Raw genomic sequence first — 21,456 nt, 5'->3', positions numbered from 1 at the left:
AATGGGAAGAAGTAAAGACTAAGTTAAGGCAAACCTTGAAAACCAAGCAGCTACATCTAAACCTGTATTTGTGAGCTGTAGGTGTAGTTTTGACTGAGAACGTAAGAGGGAAATAAAAAGCTGCTAACCCCTATGCTCCTTGCTGTAGATGTAAGATACAGTGAGAAAACGTCTCTATAATTTATATGCCAACCGAGTAACTGGGAAAGGAGGAAATCTCTAAATTATTAAGTATTGAACTAAAATGTATCTGTTGAACATATGTCATATTAGCAGGTTTTGGAGTTAGGTAGCCTCTAAAACTTCTAACTGGCACTGATTTGGGGATTGATTTAAAGTCTCCAGGATCAGACTTCCTGACTTTAGGGTTTAAACTAGACAGTTGACATAAGGAGCCAGTGAAACATACATACTCACTATTTCTGGTAGCTAGCAGAAATAATAGCGCAATTGTTTTGGGGGGTTATTTTTTTAGGGGGGGGAAGGGCAGAGGTAGAGGGAGAGAGAATCTTTTTTTTTTTTAATATTTTATTTATTTATTTGACAGAGAGAGATCACAAGTAGGCAGAGAGGCAGGCAGAGATAGAGGGAGGAAGCAGGCTCCCTGCTACGCAGAGAGCCCGATGCGGGGCTCGATCCCAGGACCCTGAGATCATGACCTGAGCCGAAGGCAGAGGCTTTAACCCACTGAGCCACCCAGGCGCCCCGGGAGAGAGAATCTTAAGCAGGCTCCATCCAGGGCAGAGCCCAGTGCAGGGCTCAATCTCACGAGCCTGAGATTCATGACCAGAGTTCTTGACTCAAATCAGGAGTCGGGCATTTATCAACTGAGCCCCGCAGGTGCCCCAGTACAGTGGTCTTTAGGACATGCTGCAGAAGATGCAGAAGAAATAAAAACATGATCTTTATTATCATTTAGGGAAAAAATAAGTTTTAAGATTTCCAGGCAGGTTTGCTTATCATTTTTGTAAATAAAAGCATTTAATTGTCATTTCTCGAAGAAACATGAAGCAATAAAAATCCTCTCATGAAAGATAATAAATACTAACTTTTGAATTCCATGGAGCAGAATCATATACATAGAAAATACTTGTACAGTGTAGTCAAGGTTATCCAATAAACAGTCCTAACAAAGCCAAGGAATTACCGTTAAAAGGACTTTTCACTAAGCTTTCACAGAAATAAATGACATATAAAGCTCTGCCTTTATGACCTCAGCAGGTGTTCAAAAGTCAACTTAAAATTATTTTCCAAAAATCATGTGTTAGATTGTTGAGATTTTTCTAATTTCTATAAGCGTAGATACATCTCTTATTTTGAGCCAGGTTTTGACTTATTTTCTTGGTTCTTCCCCAATCATTTCACTCTTTAGTTCCAAGAATGGTGAAATATAAGACCAGGTTCAAAATTTAAGCACTATAGTAGCAAGATGCCATTTGCTATGAACAGTTCATCGATACATTTCAAATTGTGCTAATCCACAGGCTGCTTAGAGCTATGAGCATTGGATTTTATGATTTAGAAAGGATGGTTTTAATGACTTGCAGTTGTGATCTTTTATTTTAATAGCACATTTTTCTGCCTTATGGCCCCATAGATAACAAGCACATGAGGCAATATGTAATATGTAATAATCAGAGATGTAATATTCACAGATTGCGGCCATGTGTCCTTTCAGCTCTCTGTCACCCTCCCTGTAAGAATGGCGGACGCTGCATGAGAAATAACGTGTGCGCCTGTCGTGAGGGATACACTGGTAGAAGATGCCAAAAAAGTAAGGCACCACTGAAGGTATTGCCAGCCAGAGGTAAAGCCAACACATGAAATAGTAAAGGATTGCTATTTGAGGGCTGTTTTATTCTTTTCCCTGAAGGTATCTGTGATCCAATGTGCATGAATGGAGGAAAATGCATGGGACCAAATGTTTGCTCTTGTCCTTCTGGTTGGAGAGGGAAACAATGCAACATACGTAAGAGGAACAGTCTTAAAATGTTAAAGCCTCACGAGAACATAAAGCAGAATTTACTACAAAGAGCATTTTCCTTGTTTTTCTTGTGTTTTGTCTCTGTTTTTTTATTGTTTGTTCCTACATTAGGGGATCCCTTTTTGAAATAGAGTAGAATAAAAAGAGCTCTGAATTCATTCTTTCAGGTTAGCAGAGAAAGAGGATGTTCCGTATTTCCAGTCTGTCCACTATAATTGCCAGGATAAATGACAAGTCTTTAAGTCCTGTCTCCTTGTCTTAAGTAGGGGGCAGGAGAAGGTGTAAAAAGTTACTGATTCCTTGACCCCATTTTAGACCAACCAATTCAGAACCTTCCAATGGAGTGCCACTGCTTTTAAGTCTGGTTAGGTTTTGAGGTGATAACAGCTCTCCTCATTCAAATATTTCATTTTTTTCTTTTTATAAATTACCATTTAAAATTACTAGCTATTATAATGTATTGGTCAAAGTGAAAAAAGAAGCAACGTAAATGCCCCCAAATTGAGGAAAAGTTAAATCACCACACATTCAATCAGTGGAACGTTATATAACCTTTAAAATCACCTTATTCAAGAATCAGTAGTGACATTGGAAAATGTTCTTGATAAAATGGTAAGGGAAAAAATCTCCTTTAAATCATTAACTTTTAACTGGTTCTTTTTTTCCTTTGGTGAAATTGTTTGTGCTTTATTCATGAGTATTTGACTAGCAAAATAAATGTTTAACTTGTTTATATTTCTTTTTGCAGCTATCTGCTTTCAGAAATGTAAAAATGGTGGTGAGTGTATTGCTCCCAGTATATGCCATTGTCCTACCACATGGGAAGGAGTGCAGTGTCAAATACGTAAGCCTACAGAATTTGTTTGTTACTCTGTCTTCTGAACCTGAATCTGTTACAGTTATTGAGCAAAGTAGTGTGAGGAGAAATCATAGAAAAAAACAAATCCCAGCATGCTGATCCATTCAAAAAATGGTTTTAGAAATAAAGAAAATCTTCTTCATTGTCATACCCATTTAAAAGAAGAAAATATGGTAAAATATATTAAGACTTTATGTGACACAGGTAACTCCTAATTGTGGTCTGTGCATTGCCTTTGAAGTTCTTTCAGGTGTGCTGGAGATGGTTTTTAATATACACTTTAAATATTTTTTTCATATTATGAGAAAAATACATACCAATCATGAAAATCATAAACTATATTAAAAAGTTTTAAAAACTAAATTGTCCCAGATTCTACCACCCAGAACTAATTCCTTATGACTTTAATATGTTAATAAATTTCCCTTAGTTTTAGTCTTATGTATTTAGTCATGTGTATTTAGTCATATGTATTCCCATAGTTTAGTCATATGTGTATGTATTTAGTCATATGTAGTATTTAGTCATATGTATGAGGTCTCAGGGTATTGAGGAAAATCAAATATTACATAATTTCAAAATGTATGAAAACTTGAAATAACATGTTAAAATATTAACAAAGATTAACTGAATGGGGGAAAACTGGAAATACCCCCCAAATATTTCCTTTTTTTTTTTTTTAAGATTTTATTTATTTATTTGACAGATATCACAAGTAGAGAGGCAGGTGGGGGGGGGGCGGGGAAGCAGGCTACCTGCTGAGCAGAGAGCCTGATGCGGGGCTCGATCCCAGGACTCTGAGATCATGACCTGACTCGAAGGAGGGGCTTAACCCATTGAGCCACCCAGGTGTACCTCCCCGCAAATATTTTCAAATGATCGATAATTACATCATTTCAAAACTGGTGATCCAAGTGCATTATAAACTGAAAATACACAGTTACTAAACTGAACCATGTGATTTTACTGGAAATATCTGCCCTGTTTTTTTTTATGTTTTATAAACTACACTTGTTTCCATGTATCAAAGTTTCTGCATATAACTCCCATGACTCTTTGACTTTATTTTATTAGTAATACCTATTATAACTTACACATTTTTCATCTTAAGATATTATCAAAGAATTCACTAAGTGCTAGTATCTACTTAAGAATTATCTGCTCAAAAATCAATAATTCTCTTTGGAAATTAGATGTGATAAACCGCTAAAAAAAAAAAAAGAGCTATCACCTGTTGGGTCTGTTATCAAAGGAACGAGACTGAGACAAAGTGAAAGTTATGCAAAGCCTTTTTCTATGCCAAGCATTAGAAGTTAGACTGACTGGCCAGGGGAACGAGGCTGAGACAAAGTGAAAGTTATGTAAGGCTTTATTCTGTGCCAAGCGTTAGATGTCAGACTGACCGGCCAGGGCCGCCTCCGAAGAGAGTGACCCATGGTCACTCTCTTGGTCTTACAGGTTAGTTTTATAGGGCGCAACCGCAGACATCTACGTATGTGGCTTTGGCTGATTGGATGTTTCCTACCTGTGTGTTTTAGTAACGGTTACCCAGAACCAGGGCTAGTAACTGCTGAGGCGTTTATTAAACAACAAAATGGCCTTGTTTTAGGTATTGTTTTAGCAACGGTTATCCGGAACCAGTATCAGTAACTGCTGAGGCATTTATTAAACAACAAAATGGCTACCTAGGCAACATGGAGTCACTATGGCTAAGTAGGCCCAGGCAGGCCCTAGGGGTTTAACAGGTTTTAACGTGGAATCGACCCCAACATCACCCTCAGTTTGAGCTGCTTATTCTGGAAAGAGGGCTGCGTGGTCCACAGGTGAGAATGATGAGATGTTAAAAGCACATTAGTGTCAGAAGGTGCCCCAGTGAGTGTGGGTTGAGGTACTCTGCAGCCTCATGATCTGCACTATAATTTTGCACCTTCTATATGAATTTTTCAAATCCCCATTCTCAAAATGTTTTATTTCCCAACTGTCCAGAAATTCTGAATATTGACATTATTTGAACAAGATGTCTTATTGCCATCTGCTGGAAAGTTATTGTAACAAATATTCAAATCTATGATGTCTGTGATGTGAGAAGTTCTTCCTTAGATGTGGTACCTTGTGCATTACACAACCTGCCCAACCATACCCAACAGCATGGTTTAAAACATAACCTTTTAATGTTGCACTTATACCAAAGCGAATATTATTCTTGGGTTACACAAACTTTCCTTATGAGCTATGGAAGCAGATATCTCTCCCATGAAAAATAACTGTATTGTATGTAATTTTATATTATATTTATTTTCACTCAGTATTACTTAAAAGCATTTTCCATGTCCTTCAAAATATAATTTTGAATGAAATATTAAGTTCCATAATATATATAATTTTAAATATATAACATAATTTATATAATTCACTGGACTTTTGCCCTTCTGTTGTTTATGTTATTACTCTGACAAGCATTTTCTGTCTGTAAGTGGGTAGGTGATAATAAATATAGATAATAGATGATAATATAGGTGGATAGATTAGATAGATGATAGAAAAATAGATCGATATTGAGGTATATTGAGATAGATATAGGTATTTTTAAGTTTCCTGAGAAGAAATTTTTAGGAAGAAATTGCTAGTGTGAAAATGCTTAGGAAGTTTCTAAAACAGTTATTTCACATTAAACTTCCAATGATAGTATATTAAATTGTCAATTTTTCCATACACTGGCTGGTACTGAATTGTTTCTTTTAAATGGTAGCTAAATTAATAAAAAACAAATTATGAATGCTATTTTATGTTACTAATTTGAATCTCCTCTCTAAAGAAAACAAAAATGTACACCCAGTGTTTAAAATGTAGCCAATGAAAATTCTCTTTGCCTTAATAGTATATTTAAAGAATAGTGAAACCGCTGTGTTGAGTTCTGGGTGTTTTGTTTTTTTATGTGTATGATGACTATATGTGTGTGCTCTGACCACACAAGGATGGGAGTGTAGTTGGCCATTCATAAAATCTTACAACTATTTTATAGTTGAGTTGCTGAATGGCTTCTGACCACCAGTATAGACTATGTCACAAGCATTGGTGTCAAAGGATGTTAATGGTAAAAATTTGTGTATTGCAGCAATTTGCAATCAAAAGTGTCTCCATGGAGGCAGATGTGTATTTCCCAATGTGTGCTCTTGTCGTGATGGATATTCTGGAGTCAAATGTGAAAAGAAAGTACAGGTATTTTAAATTTTAAACAGAAAATATTGACATCTATCTACTCAGATATTCTGCTTAGCAATTGATACCTATCTGTTAATGTTTATTTTATTTCCAAATTTAAAAAACATGCAAGGATTTACTATTTGCCTCTGAAACTAAAAATAATATCATTTTTGTGTCATGATAGAGTTATCTTCTTATACAAAAGTTTGATGTGCACTTAAGGAGTTTTAATGTATAGGTATAACTGTCAAGTGTAATATTCTATTTCATGGCATTGGAGCTGAAAGAGAACAAATATTCCCCAATATGGACTTAAGATACCACTAATTTATATTTTGGTCAAATACTAGATTAAAAAGACTACCTTCACCCCCCCTCCATTTTTTTTTAATCCACCACTTTTATATCCACTGCTTCATTGATTTGAGGATTTGTGTGCCACTAAAACCTTGTCTATCCTCATTCTTTTCCCAGACAGTATTTCTTTCTCTTTACTTGCTCCCCAGTCTATTTCAGGGGTGCCTGGGTGGTTCATTTGGTTAAACCTCTGCCTCCTTGCTCAGTAGGGAGCCTGCTTCTCCCTCTGCCTGCCTCTCCCCCTGCTTGTGTATGCGCACACACACACTCACTCTCTCTCTCTCTGTCTCTCTGACAAGTAAATAAATAAAATCTTAAAAAAATAAAATAAAATCAATTTCAAGGAAAGCAATAAAAAACTCTTTATATCATTAGAATTAGGATTTATTTTTATTTTAAAAAAAGCAAGAAAACAAAGGAAAAATAGACACTTTCTTAGAGTTCCTGATATTGCCTCACTCTTAGAAGGCCAGTGCTGTAGAAACATCTATTTTAAAAGTTTCCATGATCAAATCTGTGCTCATAAGATCAAATTGAATTTTACTTTGTCTCCAATCTTAAAAGTTTCTGAATATCTACAGAGATCTCAAAAATTTCTTAATCTATATTAGCTTTAATATAAAAAGCAATTTTATGCTATTTAGCACTTCAGAAAGCCCAAGGGTTGTGAATATCAAAGTACGCTGGAGTGCCATAATTTGAAAAATGATAAGGAATTTTCTTTTTGAAGTGTGATCCTAGATCAGTCTGGCTCAGAGGCAAAGTGCATGCGCACATGTGTTTCTGCTTAAACAGGTGTTCAGCCTGGCTGCGTATGCCGCCATCGTGAAAACAAAGCAAACAAGCTCATGACAGTACTGTGGTTTGAAAACCAGAAAACATACGTTATGGAGTACCTCTTGGATCGGGTGTTGTTAAGAACAATAAATGTAAAAATGTGAATTCCCTGACCTAAAGGCAGTGTATACATGTGTTACTTTATTTAATTTGGAGATTTTTATGGCATAGAAAACCCTATGACCTCAAAAGCTTTCAATTTCACTCCGACATACTAAACTAGGTGACTTAGCTATAACCTGTTTTTATCTATTTCTTTACTACCTGAATCCTTCCTCAGATCATCATCATCCCCACTAATGGTACTTCTGAGACTGCATCTGGAACCACATTAGGGAAGGAAAAGGAAAACAAAAAAGAGATCAGCTCAAGGACCCCATGTCCTGCTTTCCTATATAATCAGCTCTTCTAAACTCTTGACTTTAATTCTCACATTACTAATTTAATTTTAATTAAATTATTAATTTAATTCAACATTACTCTGTTGCTCATTGGCATCATCGCTTCATTTGTTTTTTTATATTTATTTGGCTCCAAAACAGAGGATAAAAATAACTTTCTTTTTAATAGGAAACAAACAAACAAACAAGTACCATTTATGAGCATTCACAGAACCCCCCCTGACTCCACCCACTCCTTTCCTGCTTCTTGGCCCTTCTTCCAGCATCCTGAGGTACTGGGGGGAAAAGAAATGGAAGATAGTGATTGAATTGCCAGCATTTCAATGAAAACAACAACAGAATGAGAATTACTAGCTAGAAACAAAGGACACAAAGAAAAGGGAAATTGGGCAAAGGAGGTGCTGAAGAGAGGGAGGTTTATGAAAGACTTTCAGAGGCTTCCGAACTTGCTGCCCAGCTGCTGTAGGTGCAGTTAGCACTGGCCCTGCCACTTGTTCACTTCAGCAAGGTAATGAACTCTTCTGAGCCTCCGTTTCTTCATCTGTGCTGTGGTGCTAGTAACACCTAATCACAGAGTTATTTAAGGACTAAATAGGTCGCCACAGGTCACTGGTATGTAAAAGACACTGTGTAAGTTGGTTAGTTGCTTATCAGTTATTACACTGAAGAGAAGAATAGACATGGAGAAGGAAAAGCATGAGGAAAGAGACTGGAAAGAACGTTGCCATGAATTGAAAACAGTCTTTTCCTGAAAAGTATCAGGAAAAAAAATGTACTGGGTTTTATTGAGTAAGGCTGTTTCTTGAGTGTAACCTTTGGTCAAGATGGAGTCATGTAGTCTCTAAGCTCCATTTAGTCACAACCTTTTTGATATTTAAATATAATCTGGATTAGATCTCAGATTCATGAAAGCAGTACTTAGTCTCCAGTGGCAAACACAGAACCAAGAGCTTTCTGTATCACTCCAGAGAGAAGTAGGTGGCAAATAATGAGCAAGGGTTAAACAGTTTTCTAATATTCATTGAAACTTGATTTCCCTCTTCTTATTACAGACAAAACGCCATTAATATCAAGTATGTGAATCACAAGCCTGTCATAAGAATGAAATTTTTATTCAGAAAAAGCTGAAGATAATTATTTGAAGTTTATTTGAACATAATTTTAAAAATTATTTTAAAGACTGAAGAAACTAATAACACATAGAAAGGTCTTACCTATCATTGTTAGAGAAAAGCAAAGAAGAAATCCAGGTAATCTGAATGGACTTTGAAATGTGATTTGATATTTACTTATTGAAATGATGTATCTGATATTCAAGACATTCACATTATCTAATAAACTGAGTATTTCCCAGTTCTTACTGTGATGGTGTCTTTATCATCAGGGATCAGTCAGCATAACTGAAGCTATTTGATGTATTCAGATATAAAGCGTTTAATGCAGAATTAGGAACTCTCAGGACTCTTGGAAGAGCTGGGGGTGCATGTGGGGAGAGAGGGAGGTAGAGGTCCCGAAAGCAGCTGCTGAAAGTCAGAGAGGTAGATATTGAAGATGCTAGCCTAAAGCACCAAGCAGATACTTTTCATCTTTCTTGGAGCTGCTGCAGTACTTGAGAATCTTTAAAAAACTCCACCAACTTCTCAAGCAAAGCGGGTCATTATAAAAAAAAAAAAAAAAATCTGTTGGAAGGCCACTGTGAATCTTTTATCTATCCAAATATCTAGCTGCAAACACCTCATTTCCATCTTATATCTCCATGGAAAGCTTTTGTCATCAGCAAACTCTAACCCAGAACCACACAGGAAAGGGGATTCTGGAAAATGTAGCTCTACCCTTACACCGAACTGACAGTTGTGAGGAGACGATAGTGAGCTAACATAAGACATACCCTGCATCTTATTGCTTTGGACTGTATTCCAGATACTGAAGTCGCCATTTTTCCATGATAAAGATACCATATTTACTTTTGCCTGTTTTTCCCCTCCAGTCTTTCTGTTGCTCTGACCTGTACATTTCTGGACAAGGTGGAAGAAAGAATAAAATTTTGGTCTTAGAAGACTTACTTGGTCACTGTGCTGATATGTAAAAAGAACATGAAGATGTCTGTTTCATTTTTCCATTCTTTTGGTACTTTGATCTATTTCGGTGTAGAAGCAAGAGAAAAACTATCACAAAATCAGATCCTTCTACAAATACCAAAGGAGAAGCGAAAGCTAAATAAAAGCAAAATTTAATGGCATTAATTATTGGGGAAGTGGGTAATATCAACAGGTATATACATATAATTGAAAGATTTGTCTCGGAGATAAAAATTACTATAGGTTATCTATAGTTATAAATCGTTCCTCTCCTATCTCATATTCGACCTCACACTGTTTGTCTTTCTCAGAAAATGTTTTAATGTTTTTAAAAGATTTTTACTTTTTATTTATTTACAAGAAAGAGGGGCAGGGGGAAAAGCTGACTCCCTGCAGATCCCAGGACCTGGAGATCAAGACTTGAACCTAAGGCAATGCCTAACCGACTGAGCTTCCCAGGTGCCCCAGAAAATATTTTAACTTGATTGTGTCTATTTTAAATCATAGAAGTTCACAAAACTCATTTTGTTCTTTTACGTGGAAATACTGAACATTCCTAAGCCATGTTTAAAGTATCAGGTAAAGCAAGACATTATTAGAATAAAATTATGCTAACTTTGATAAGAATCTTGTAAATAATAGCATTCAATGTCAGAATTAAAGAAATTTTAGTTTATTTCATATTTACTTATAGTTTTAAAGATTTAAGAAAATATAATGTTTCACTGTGTCTTATTTTGTTACCAAAAGTACGGATACATAAATGCAAAATAAACCTTTGACTATTAGTGTGTGCTTCAATTTTTACGCTCTTACAGAAATAGAAGTCCTAGAAAGAAAAAAGCACTCTAGATAAAAATGAATACTTTTTGAAAGTTAATCATTAGATTTGAAATTCCTACAAAAATAGATGTAATAAAAATAGATGCAATTTGAATATTCATCTCTTTGCCACCTTTGCTCAGTATACAACATAGCAGCTTTATCAATAGCCTTATTAATTTTCAATGTGTATTTTTTATGGTTAAAAAGTTATAATTGCTCAAGGACTTATTCTGAAATGTCTAAACCAACTCTTTTAAATCTTTCATAAACATTTTCTAGATCCACACCAAGAATCCCAAGCTACAATTAAAATATTCATCAGTAGACTGCCCATTTATAATAGATTTAATGGGCCTGTACATGCTAATAATGAAGAAATGCTATGGTTTACAGATTTTATATAAAAGCACTCCTTATGAAAGCTAATGACTCATGCAAATGAAAGTAATGTTTTAGAAATATAATGTGAGTTTAGAAAAGCAAGTAATTTGATAAATTTATGGAGAAGAAATTTAATTTTTTCTTATTCTTGTTGATATTTTCACATTTATTAACTTTAAAATTTTTTATCCAGAATCTATTTGGATAATACTTTGAAGATAAAGCAAAGGTGCTTTAAAATATGTACCTTTCAATGTTTACTTTATAAATCATTTTCCAAAAAGAATTCAGGTCATAGACCTTGTTTAATATGCTTGGTTATTTTGTGTTTATTCATGTTAGCATTTAAATGAAAGGTTTGTGTCCAATATTATGCATCCAATATTCTGACCCTTTCTTTGGCCCCCTGTTTAAAATACAAACTTCTCTAAACTTTAAAATAATGCTGCTAGCCTTTACTGCAAAATATTAAAGTATTGTAATCTTTTTGATAGAATTAGAAATATATCTTATTTTTTATATTCACAAATTATAAAACTTACCCAAATTGCAACATACATAATAAAATTTTAAATTTCAGATTAGAACTACTTGGAAATATTTAGAGCCTATAATGGAACATTTTATATATATATATATATATAAAATAAGTATCACTATAACCATGTAATTGTTTTTAAAGTATTTACATGCTAGAGTTTTTTTTTTCTTTTCTTTTCTTTTGCTTTAAAGGTTTTATTCATTTATTTAACAGACAAAGATCACAAGTAGGCAGAGAGGCAGGGTTGGGGGTGGGTGAAGCAAGGCTCCCCGCTGAGCAGAGAGCCTGATGCGGGACTCCATCCCAGGGCCCTGGGATCATGACCTGAGCCGAAGGCAGAGGCGTTAACCCACTGAGCCACCCAGGTGCCCCACATGCTAGAGTTTAAACCACGTGTATTTATATTAGTTAAATGAGTATAGTATTTTCTTTCCTTTATGTCACTTAATAATTCATTCCTTATGGTAGGCATGCCACTTATTTCTAAAATGAGATGAAGTGTCCTAAACATTAAACATATTAAATGGGGAAGAAGCAATAAATACAGAAAACCTGAAAAAAGAAACACAGTATTGTATCTACAATGTTATAAGTTATAAGTAAGAAGTAAATAACAGGCAGTTATAAGATTGTATTTTTTTAAAAAGTGGAATAGCCATGTGTTCATATAAAGCTTAGTAGACGACCTAAGTGGACTGTATTAATTAATTCTTATATAAGAGACTTGGAATAGCCCTGTAGCTGATATTTTCTCAGTTGCTGTTTGCAAATGGTACTGAAAACATCAACTCACTTCTTGTTTATAGAAAAAGAAAAGCCTGATAGTTTTAAGATTGCATAAGTCTTCAGCACATTTTCCTCATCTGATGAAGTGGATGAAATGGTGTACTTGTGAACAGCAGTAAAACACAGTTGTGCTGAAATTACTAATATTTAATATTAAATATGAAATATCTTACAAAGCCTTTTCCTAGATACTTTCCATTTTTCATAGAACTCAGCCCTTAACCCTGAAAATGGGTTGCAGAACCTGAGCCTGTTGATGACTTTGTCAGTTTTACCCCCCAGTTTTCAATTTGCCTCCCAAGGACCTCCTCATGTAACTCTTCATGGATGTTGAAAATGATGGACAGCATCGTGGACACTGCATCTCTTACCTGTTCACAATGGCCTGAACTGCTCCGGAGTTTGCTGTGGACAAGTATGTTGGACAGCTCCTCTCCCTGGTGTTGAAGAGTGGGTAACTGCCCTCAGTTTCCTTCATTTTCTGTCTTGTCTCACTTTGATAAAAACTGCCTCCCTTCTCTAAGGTACGAACCATCAAGTTGAAGTTTTACATTTGACTGAACTCAGTAAAAATGATGGCTTAGTGAAAAAGGATATAGAAAATGTCACAGAGCTCAAAGGCAAGATGCAAAGTTGGGCTTAATGAGAACGGAAAGTAATCAAGAAAATAGACCCACTCTTTTCTCTCTTCTCTCTACTCATTGCTATCCTTTATGATCCACCTCAGGATCTCACAAGGCTGCCAAGTCTACCTGGAAATCTTTCAGTTCCCATAGTGGCCACCCATTGGCTAGAAAACATGTCATTTAGTTCAAAAGTCCGAGATAGAAAAACCTCAGAAGGTAAGGAAGAGTCAGAGGATTGGGCAGGCTTGAGGCATTGTCCATCCCTGAGGGTTAGCCATGATCACAGCTGGAAGTCATATGGGTGGAGCTGTCTGTGTTTAGGCTATGAGGAAGTTCACGTTCTGAGGTAGGCATGTAACACTTCTGAATACTGGAAGATCCCAGTATGCCTTCATTTCCAGACTTTGACTTTTATGATGCTGAAATTAATTGTGGTAAATAATTAAACGTTTGACTTTTGTGATGCTGAAATTAAATGAGGCAAATAACTAGGCCAGAATAAGCCCCTATTCTTGGAAATTATGGTATTTGTAGACAGAAAATGTTGTCAAGGGAAGTTTTTTGTAATTGGGTTTTTAAATTTTATTTATTTATTTTGATTATTTAAAGATTTACTTGTTTTAGAGAGAAAACATGAGCTTAAGCGCTAACAAATGGGGGGAGGGTCAGAAGGTGAGAATTTTCAGCAGACTCCCCACTGAGGAGGGATCCCTAAATGGGACTCATGACCCTGATATCATGATCTGGGCCAAAACGGAGAGTTGGAGGCTTAAGTGACTGAGCCACCCAGGTGTCCCTGGGTTTTTTTAAATTTATGTATTTGAGACAGGTAAACTAAAGCCCGTGAGAATAAATGCCTGTTAAAGGACAGTGTATGTATGATACGATCTCCAATCAATATCCACTTTATTTTCATAAATTATTCAGTAGCATACAGTGAGAATCTCTATTGGAAGTAGATCAATTATTTGACTATCAAATTGTCAGGCTGCTCTGAAAGGGAAAAAAAACTGAAGTGTATTGAACACGACACTAAGGATTTTAACTAATATTAATTATTTAGACCTCACAAAATTACTGAGATAAGGAGACTCATCCCCATTTTACAGATGAATATCCTAAAAGTCGGAAGAGTTCAGTTGTTTAATATCCTGCTGCTTACGTATCACAGTGATTGTATTCAAATGCATATCTGTCTGAAACCGAAACCTATTATTTAACTGCATTGTATCACTTATTTAAAAAAAAAAAAAAAAGCCAGGAATTTTCAGTGGCTTTTAATGGCTCAAGACCACTTGATAACTTCAATAAACGATTCCTCTTCAGTATCTCTTCCCCCATATCTTTTTGATCCACAGTATGCACTGATATAGAAAGCTATGCATGTTAAAATAAAAGGTTTTAGGGTGGTGGCGAAATTGACATTGGGGAGGGTATGTGCTATGATGAGTGCTGTGAAATGTGTAAACCTGGCGATTCACAGACCTGTACCCCTGGGGATAAAAATACATTATATGTTTATTTAAATAAATAAATAAATAAATAAAAATAAAAATAAAAGGTTTTAATTTATTCACTAATCCAGCAAAAAAATTTTTTTCCATTTTACTTATTTTTATTAACATATAATGTATTATTTGCCCTAGGGGTACAGGTCTGTGAATTGCCAGGTTTACACACTTCACAGTACTCACCAAAGCACATACCCTAACCAATATCCATAACCCAGCCACCCTCTCCATACCGCCCAACCCCCCAACAACCCTCAGTTTGTTTGTGAGATTAAGAGTCACTTATGGTTTGTCTCCCTCCCGATCCCATCTTGTTTCATTTTTCCTTCCCTATCCCCCAAAACCCCTGCCCTGCCTCTCAAATTCCTCATATCAGAGAAATCATATGATAATTGTTTTTCTTTGATTGACTTATTTTGCTCAGCATAATACCCTCTAGTTCCATCCATGTCGTTACAAATGTGAAGATTTCATTTCTTTTGATGAATGCATAGTATTCCATTGTGTCTATATCTATATATCTATATCTCTATCTATATCTATACACACACACACATACATACCACATCTTCTTTATCCATTCATCTATTGATGGACATCTAGGTTCTTTCCATAGTTTGGCTATTGTGGACATTGCTGCTATATACATTCAGGTGCACGCACCCCTTCAGATCTCTACATTTGTATCTTTAGGGTAAATACCCAGTAGTGCGATTGCTGGGTCATAGGATAGCTCTATTTTCAACTTTTTGAGGAACATCCATGCTGTTTTCCAGAGTGGCTGCACCAGCTTGCATTCCCACCAACAGTGTAGGAGGGTTCCCCTTCCTCCTCATCCTTGCCAACATCTGTCACTTCCTGACTTCTTAATAGCCATTCTGATTGGTGTGAAGTAATATCTCATTGTGGTTTTTATTTGTATTTCCCTGATGCCAAGTGATGTGGAGCACTTTTTCATGTGTTTCATGACCATCTGGATGTCTTCTTTGCAGAAATGTCTGTTCATGTCTTCTGCCCATTTCTTGATTGGATTATTTGTTCTTTAGGTGTTGAGTTTGATAAGTTCTTTCTAGATTTTGGATACTAGCCCTTTATTTGATATGTCACTTGCAAATATCTTCTCCCATTCTGTCAGTTATCTTTTGGTTTTGTTGACTGTTTCCTTTGCTGTTCAAAAGCTTTTGATCTTAATGAACTCCCAACAGTTTATTTTTGTCCTTGCTTCCCTTGACTTTGGCAATGTTTCTAGGAAGAAGTTGATGTGGCTGAGGTCGAAGAGGTTGCTGCCTGTGTTCTCCTCAAGGATTTTGATGGATTCCTATCTCCCCCTGAGGTCTTTCATCCTTTTTCGTGTGTGATGTAAGAAAATGGTCCAGTTTCATTCTTCTGCATGTGGCTGTCCAATATTCCTAACACCATTTGTTGAAGATACTTTTTTCCATTGGACATTCTTTCCTGCTTTGTCGAAGATTAGTTGACCATAGAGTTCAGGGCTCTCTCTTCTGTTCCGTTGATCTAAGTGTCTGTTTTTGTGCCAGTACCATACTGTCTTGATGATTACAGCTTTGTAATAGAGCTTGAAGTCCGGAATTGTGATGCCACCAACTTTGGCTTTCTCTTTCAACATTCCTCTGGCTATTCGGGGTCTTTTCTGGTTCCGTATAAATTTTAGGATTATTTGTTCCATTTATTTGAAAAAAATTGATGGTATTTTGATAGGGATTGCATTAAATGTGTAGATTGCTTTAGGTAGCATAGACATTTTCACAATATTTGTTCTTCCGATCTATAAGCATGGAATATTTTTCCATTTCTTTGTGTCTTCCTCAATTTCTTTCATGAGTACTTTATAGTTTTCTGAGTACAGATTCTTTGCCTCTTTCATTAGGTTTATTCCTAGGTATCTTACGGTTTGGGGAGCAATCGTAAATGGGATTGACTCCTTAATTTCTCTTTTCTTCTCTCTTGCTATTGGTGTATAGAAATGCAACTGATTTCTGTGCATTGATTTTATATCCTGACACTTTACTGAATTCCTGTATGAGTTTTAGTAGTTTTAGAGTGGTGTCTTTTGGGTTTTCCACATAAGTATCGTATCATCTGCAAATAGTGATAGACTTCTTCTTTGCAGATTCAGATACCTTTTATCTCTTTTTGTTGTCTGATTGCTGAGGCTAGGACTTCTAGTACTATGTTGAATAGCAATAGTGATAGTGGACATCCCTGCCATGTTCCTGACCTTAGGAGAAAAGCTCTCAGTTTTTCCGCATTGAGAATGATATTTGCTGTGGGTTTTTCGTAGATGGTTTTGATGATATTGAGGTATGTACCCTCTATCCCTACAGTTTGAAGAGTTTTGCTCAAGAAAGGATGCTGTACTTTGTCAAATGCTTTTTCAACATCTATTGAGAGTATCACATGGTTCTTGTTCTTTCTTTTATTAATGTATCATATCACATTGATTGATTTGCAGATGTTGAACCAACCTTGCAGCCCAGGAATGAACCCCACTTGGTCGTGGTGAATAATCCTTTTAATGTACTGTTGGATCCTATTGGCTAGTATTTTGGTGAGAATTTTTGCATCTGTGTTCATCAAGGATATTGGTCTGTAATTCTCCTTTTTGATGGGAACCTTGTCTGGTTGGGATCAAGGTAATGCTGGCCTCATAAAATGAGTTTGGAAGTTTTCCTTCCATTTCTATTTTTTTGGAACAGTTTCAGGAAAATAAGTATTAATTCTTCTTTAAATGTTTGATAGAATTCCCCTAGGAAGGTGTCTGGCCCTGGGCTCTTGTTTGTTGGGAGATTTTTGATGACTGCTTCAATCTCCTTACTGCTTATGGGTCTGTTCAGGTTTTCTATTTCTTCCTGGTTCAGTTTTGGTAGTTTGTACATCTCTAGGAATGTATCCATTTCTTCCAAATTGTCACATTTGCTGGTGTATAGTTGTCATAATATGTTCTTAGAATTGTTTGTATTTCTTTGGTGTTGGTTGTGTTCTCTCCTCTTTCATTCATGATTTTATTTATTTTGGGTCCTTTCTCTTTTCTTTTTGATAATCAAGTCAATTTTCTGTTCCTAAAATTGCTGCTCTTCTTCTCTTCTATCTCCTGTTGAGTTTGTAGGTGTTCGGAATGGTTTGGTAACTATCTAGCTGAACTCCTGGGACCTAATGATATTTCAGTCTGCTGCTCCTATGCCATCTTGCTCTAAATCTCCCAGCAAAAATATTTTTGAAAGGAACACATTTCAGGAAGACTTTCTGAATTAGTTGCTTGTTTGATCTTAGCTGTGGAATATGCATCTGTATCTAGAAAGATGTCTGGTAAGAAAGAGCGTCCTTGCAGAGATAGTACTAAAGCCAGGAGAGCAGCCGGACATTGGGCTGTGATTTAGAGTTAGGAGACTCTCAGTTTAATTCAACCCCAAATCCTTGTTCTACCTCTTCCCAGTGATGTGGACTTGCACAGAGAGCTTCACCTCCTTCTCTATTTAATTCCTTCATTTGTAAAATAGGAGTAAATAACATTTATTTCATGGCATTACTGGGTATTTTTAAGTAAAAAATGAGATTATTAGAAATGATTTTTCACAGTGACTGCCATCTAATAAATGCCAAATATATGGGTTTGATTATTAATATTTATCAATATTACTGACAATATTGATGTTTGCTTTTAATATTTACTATTTATATTATTTCTGTTGCTGAAAACAAATCTGTGCAACTAGCTGAAGAAAGGATGGCAGGCAGACTCCCCCACTTGGGCTTTAGGTTTTCCAGTGATTACTGTATATTGATGAGTCTTGTTCCCTGATTAAAGAATTTACTTTTTAAAAAGCATTGATTAAACGGTATGTGGGTTGAACACAAGATAAAATAAGTGAATGGAAATTTTACTTCAAGTCTGGCATATGATTAGTAAGAACGAGGGTAAACAGGCTTTAAAAGCAGCTGGCACAGAGTGAGTACAGTTTGCGAGCTGTGTGTGTGTCAGGCTGGGTTGTGAGTGCTTTCCAAAGGGTTCGGTGGATTGTGCCTCCTGACACAGCTGTGAGGAGGTGCTCCCTGTAATTCTTCATTGTGGAGGCGGCTGGGGGCCCTAAGTCCTTTTGTCTTCCGGCCCCTTCCTTCACCTAAAAATATTTAAAATTATATTCTACAGATGGGTTGGTAAAAAGGCTAATGTATTTATATTTTAAAACATTTTCTTTGAGCTAAAAGGTTTCTTTCCCCTGATTTTAAAAGAAAGGAAAACATTTTCTTGAGCCTTTGAAAGTACTGTGGACCCTAGTCACTGTGCCTCTTGTGCGTGGTCAGGAAGGTGACCCACTGGCCAGCGTGGCAGCCTGTGGCCTACACACTGTGTTAGACCACAGTACTTCTTAAGGAGGCAGTCTGCATGCTCTGAGAGAAGAAAAGAAAGGCAAAACAAACCAGATGCCATTTCGCTTTGCATTTTTATTGTACGGACCACCTTCTTCTTTGGAGAAACAATTTTGACCTCAGTGGGAAAGCTTTTGTAAAACTTTCGACTGCCAGATGAAATGAGCCAATTTTTGCCTGCAGGTGGTGCTAGATCCTCAGTTCCCAGGTAACACACCAGAAATGCAAAAGAACCGCTTCGGTGAGAGAGCATATTAAATATTTAATGCAAACAGGATGTTCTTCAAAATTAAAATTCATCATTAATACGATATCCGTCTTTCCTGCGAACTTAGATGTCTTCGTCTCACCTGGTGAGTAATCAATAATAACAGCCACTTGCCTGAGCGCTCTGAACAACTCATTCAAAGAAGTGGTGATTTACCCAATTTGTACTAGATTAAAATTGTTGTGAGTGGTACTAGTGTAAGCAGAAAAACATTTTGCTTTTCATATATACATTGAACTTGGAAAATTCTCACAATTAAAATAACCAGCAGTTTGAGGTATTTCAAAATTATGCCTTGTTTTCTCTGTCTTTAACAAATAAACCTAAATCAGTATGTAGCACACCCTGTGGGGGAAAGAAAAAAAAATCTTTGTAAAGGATTCTTTCATGAATGTGCTCCTTCTTGGCACCATCATTTTGTCTCAAGTAAGTAAGGTCCCCCCAGCTACACGTATTGTATGTGACAATACCTGAAAAATCTTTGACTCAAGACACTATGAACTTGAGAAAAGTAATAAGACTTACTGGATACAAATATTATAGTGAGAATAATCCCAGTTTATTTTATTTTTCAATTCCCTCAGACATGACCGATACATAGATCAAAATATATAGAGTGGCTTCTGATATCAGACTTCAGTCTTCCTCATCATGGGATTGGTGGTAATCCTTATTAATATGGCCAAGAAATATTGTTACTGTCTAATTTGGATTCTCATTCTAGGATCTAGGGATCTTCATCTGCATTTCCATCACTGTTTTGGCTCAGTGCTGCCAAAATTGAGATGTTCCTTTCTTGGTTAAGGGCTCTGATTACAAATCAAAGGAAATTTCTTAGAGTTTGCTTATTGCAGGGGTCCAAGTTGTGGGTTTTTATTATTTTTGTTTTTATTTCTTTTTTGAAAGATTTATTTATTTATTTAGAGAAAGAGAGTGCTTGGGAGCGTGTGTGAGGAGAGGGGAGGGGCAGGAGAGGGGGAATGGAGAGAGAGAATCTCGAGCAGACTCCCTGCTGAGTGCAGAGCCAGATGGGGGACTTGATCCCAGGACCCTGAGATTATGACCTGAACATGGATCAAGAGTGGGACATTTAACTGACTGAGCCACCCAGGCACCCCGCCAAATTGTGTTTTTTAGCTGTCAAGACCTGTCACTCGTTTTTAAGGAAGACCTTGATGCTGCCTTGATGTTGGTTAATACAGATGGCACGTGAAGGATGCCTCATCCTCCCACCTGACTGTTTTTGCTACCTCAGCATTCTCTGCTGATGCATTCTCGCTGATGACTGACAATTCTGAGGACTATAAAAGTGGACAGGATTTTTTTTTATTATTATTATTTCAAAACCCTTCTGGTGGTAATTTGCCAATTTCTTCTTTGGAGTTGACCTGAATCCTGTCTCCCCATATCAAAGAGTCAAGCCATATCCAGTGTAATGTCATAAAGACAGCCCGCTGCAGCATTACAAAAGAAACGAATAAAGCATTAGCAATGATATGTATAGTCTGACCACTGTGTTTCCTACAGAGTGGACGACATAGAAGAGTAGAATAGGTCAATCCAGGAGAGAAAAAAATCACAAGGCACCAACAGAGCTTGGTGAAAAATGTGGGTTCCTTTACAGAGAAAATGTATTATGATTCACATGAGTCACAGACAAATACTTTGAAAAAATATCTTAGTTTTATTTGTCTCCCCATAAAAGAAGAAATAGCTATAGGAAATGGAAATTTGCATTACCAGAACATAAAGCCTGAATTGCTCATTTTGAGGGTTTGGCATATGGCTGTGTGCCTGGCTCTGCAGAGCAAGAGTGGGATTTTTCTAGAGCCATATGGTTGAATCAAGAAGGGCAATGGGCTAGAGCGGACAGAAGGCAGTTTACAGTTAATGATAAAGTCCTGATGCATAATAAATTCTAAAAAGCTTCCAACATTAGAGTCACATTAAAAAGGAGGAGGCTGCCAAGGAATACATCATTGTTACTGTTGTTTTTCACCTGAAATGAGAGAATGAAGATCCCAAACAGAACACTATTTGTGAGCTCTTTTTAGATGACCTAACCTTCCTATCACTGTTAAGCCAAGCAATTAAGAGAAAATTCCTGTTTGTAATTGTTTTGAACACGAGTCTTCCAAGTGAGTAAATACTGAGTTTCCACTAAAACAAAAAACTCCTTTACCAACCCAGGCAGGCAGGCCGATTACAGGCTCTCCCTGTCCCTATTACTAAGCACCAGTGAGAGAATCTGCTAGAAAGAGTGAATTGATAGGCTCCCTACCCCTTAGGGAATCCTAAAAAGACAAGCGTGGTTGAAACCAAAATGAATAATCAGTTTGTAACTTGTGAAAGAATACTCATGCGGAAAATATACATGTGAGATTTTAACTAATGAGGCTCCAAGATCTT

The 21,456-nt window shown here is 36.4% G+C and overlaps 1 protein-coding gene across 1 annotated transcript in view; it reads left to right on the top strand.

Annotated features, from left to right (window-relative positions):
• The window catches only part of VWDE (von Willebrand factor D and EGF domains), a gene marked incomplete at its 5' end in the record, with an annotated part of 68,113 nt that extends 59,116 nt beyond the window's left edge, over nucleotides 1-8,997 (top strand). Inside the window, 5 exons of the mRNA XM_080818278.1 lie at nucleotides 1,679-1,774; nucleotides 1,874-1,969; nucleotides 2,733-2,828; nucleotides 5,959-6,062; nucleotides 8,695-8,997. Of these exons, the coding sequence (XP_080674404.1) occupies nucleotides 1,679-1,774; nucleotides 1,874-1,969; nucleotides 2,733-2,828; nucleotides 5,959-6,062; nucleotides 8,695-8,709 (407 nt within the window). The 3' untranslated portion in view covers nucleotides 8,710-8,997. The remainder of the gene's footprint in view (nucleotides 1-1,678; nucleotides 1,775-1,873; nucleotides 1,970-2,732; nucleotides 2,829-5,958; nucleotides 6,063-8,694) is intronic.
• Nucleotides 8,998-21,456: the final 12,459 nt, after the last annotated feature.

Source organism: Martes martes, assembly GCF_963455335.1.
Source record: "Martes martes genome assembly, chromosome: 11".
Taxonomy (NCBI): Eukaryota; Metazoa; Chordata; class Mammalia; order Carnivora; family Mustelidae; genus Martes; species Martes martes.
Note: the sequence above shows the minus strand (reverse complement) of the source record. Positions and strands in the feature narration are given on the sequence as shown.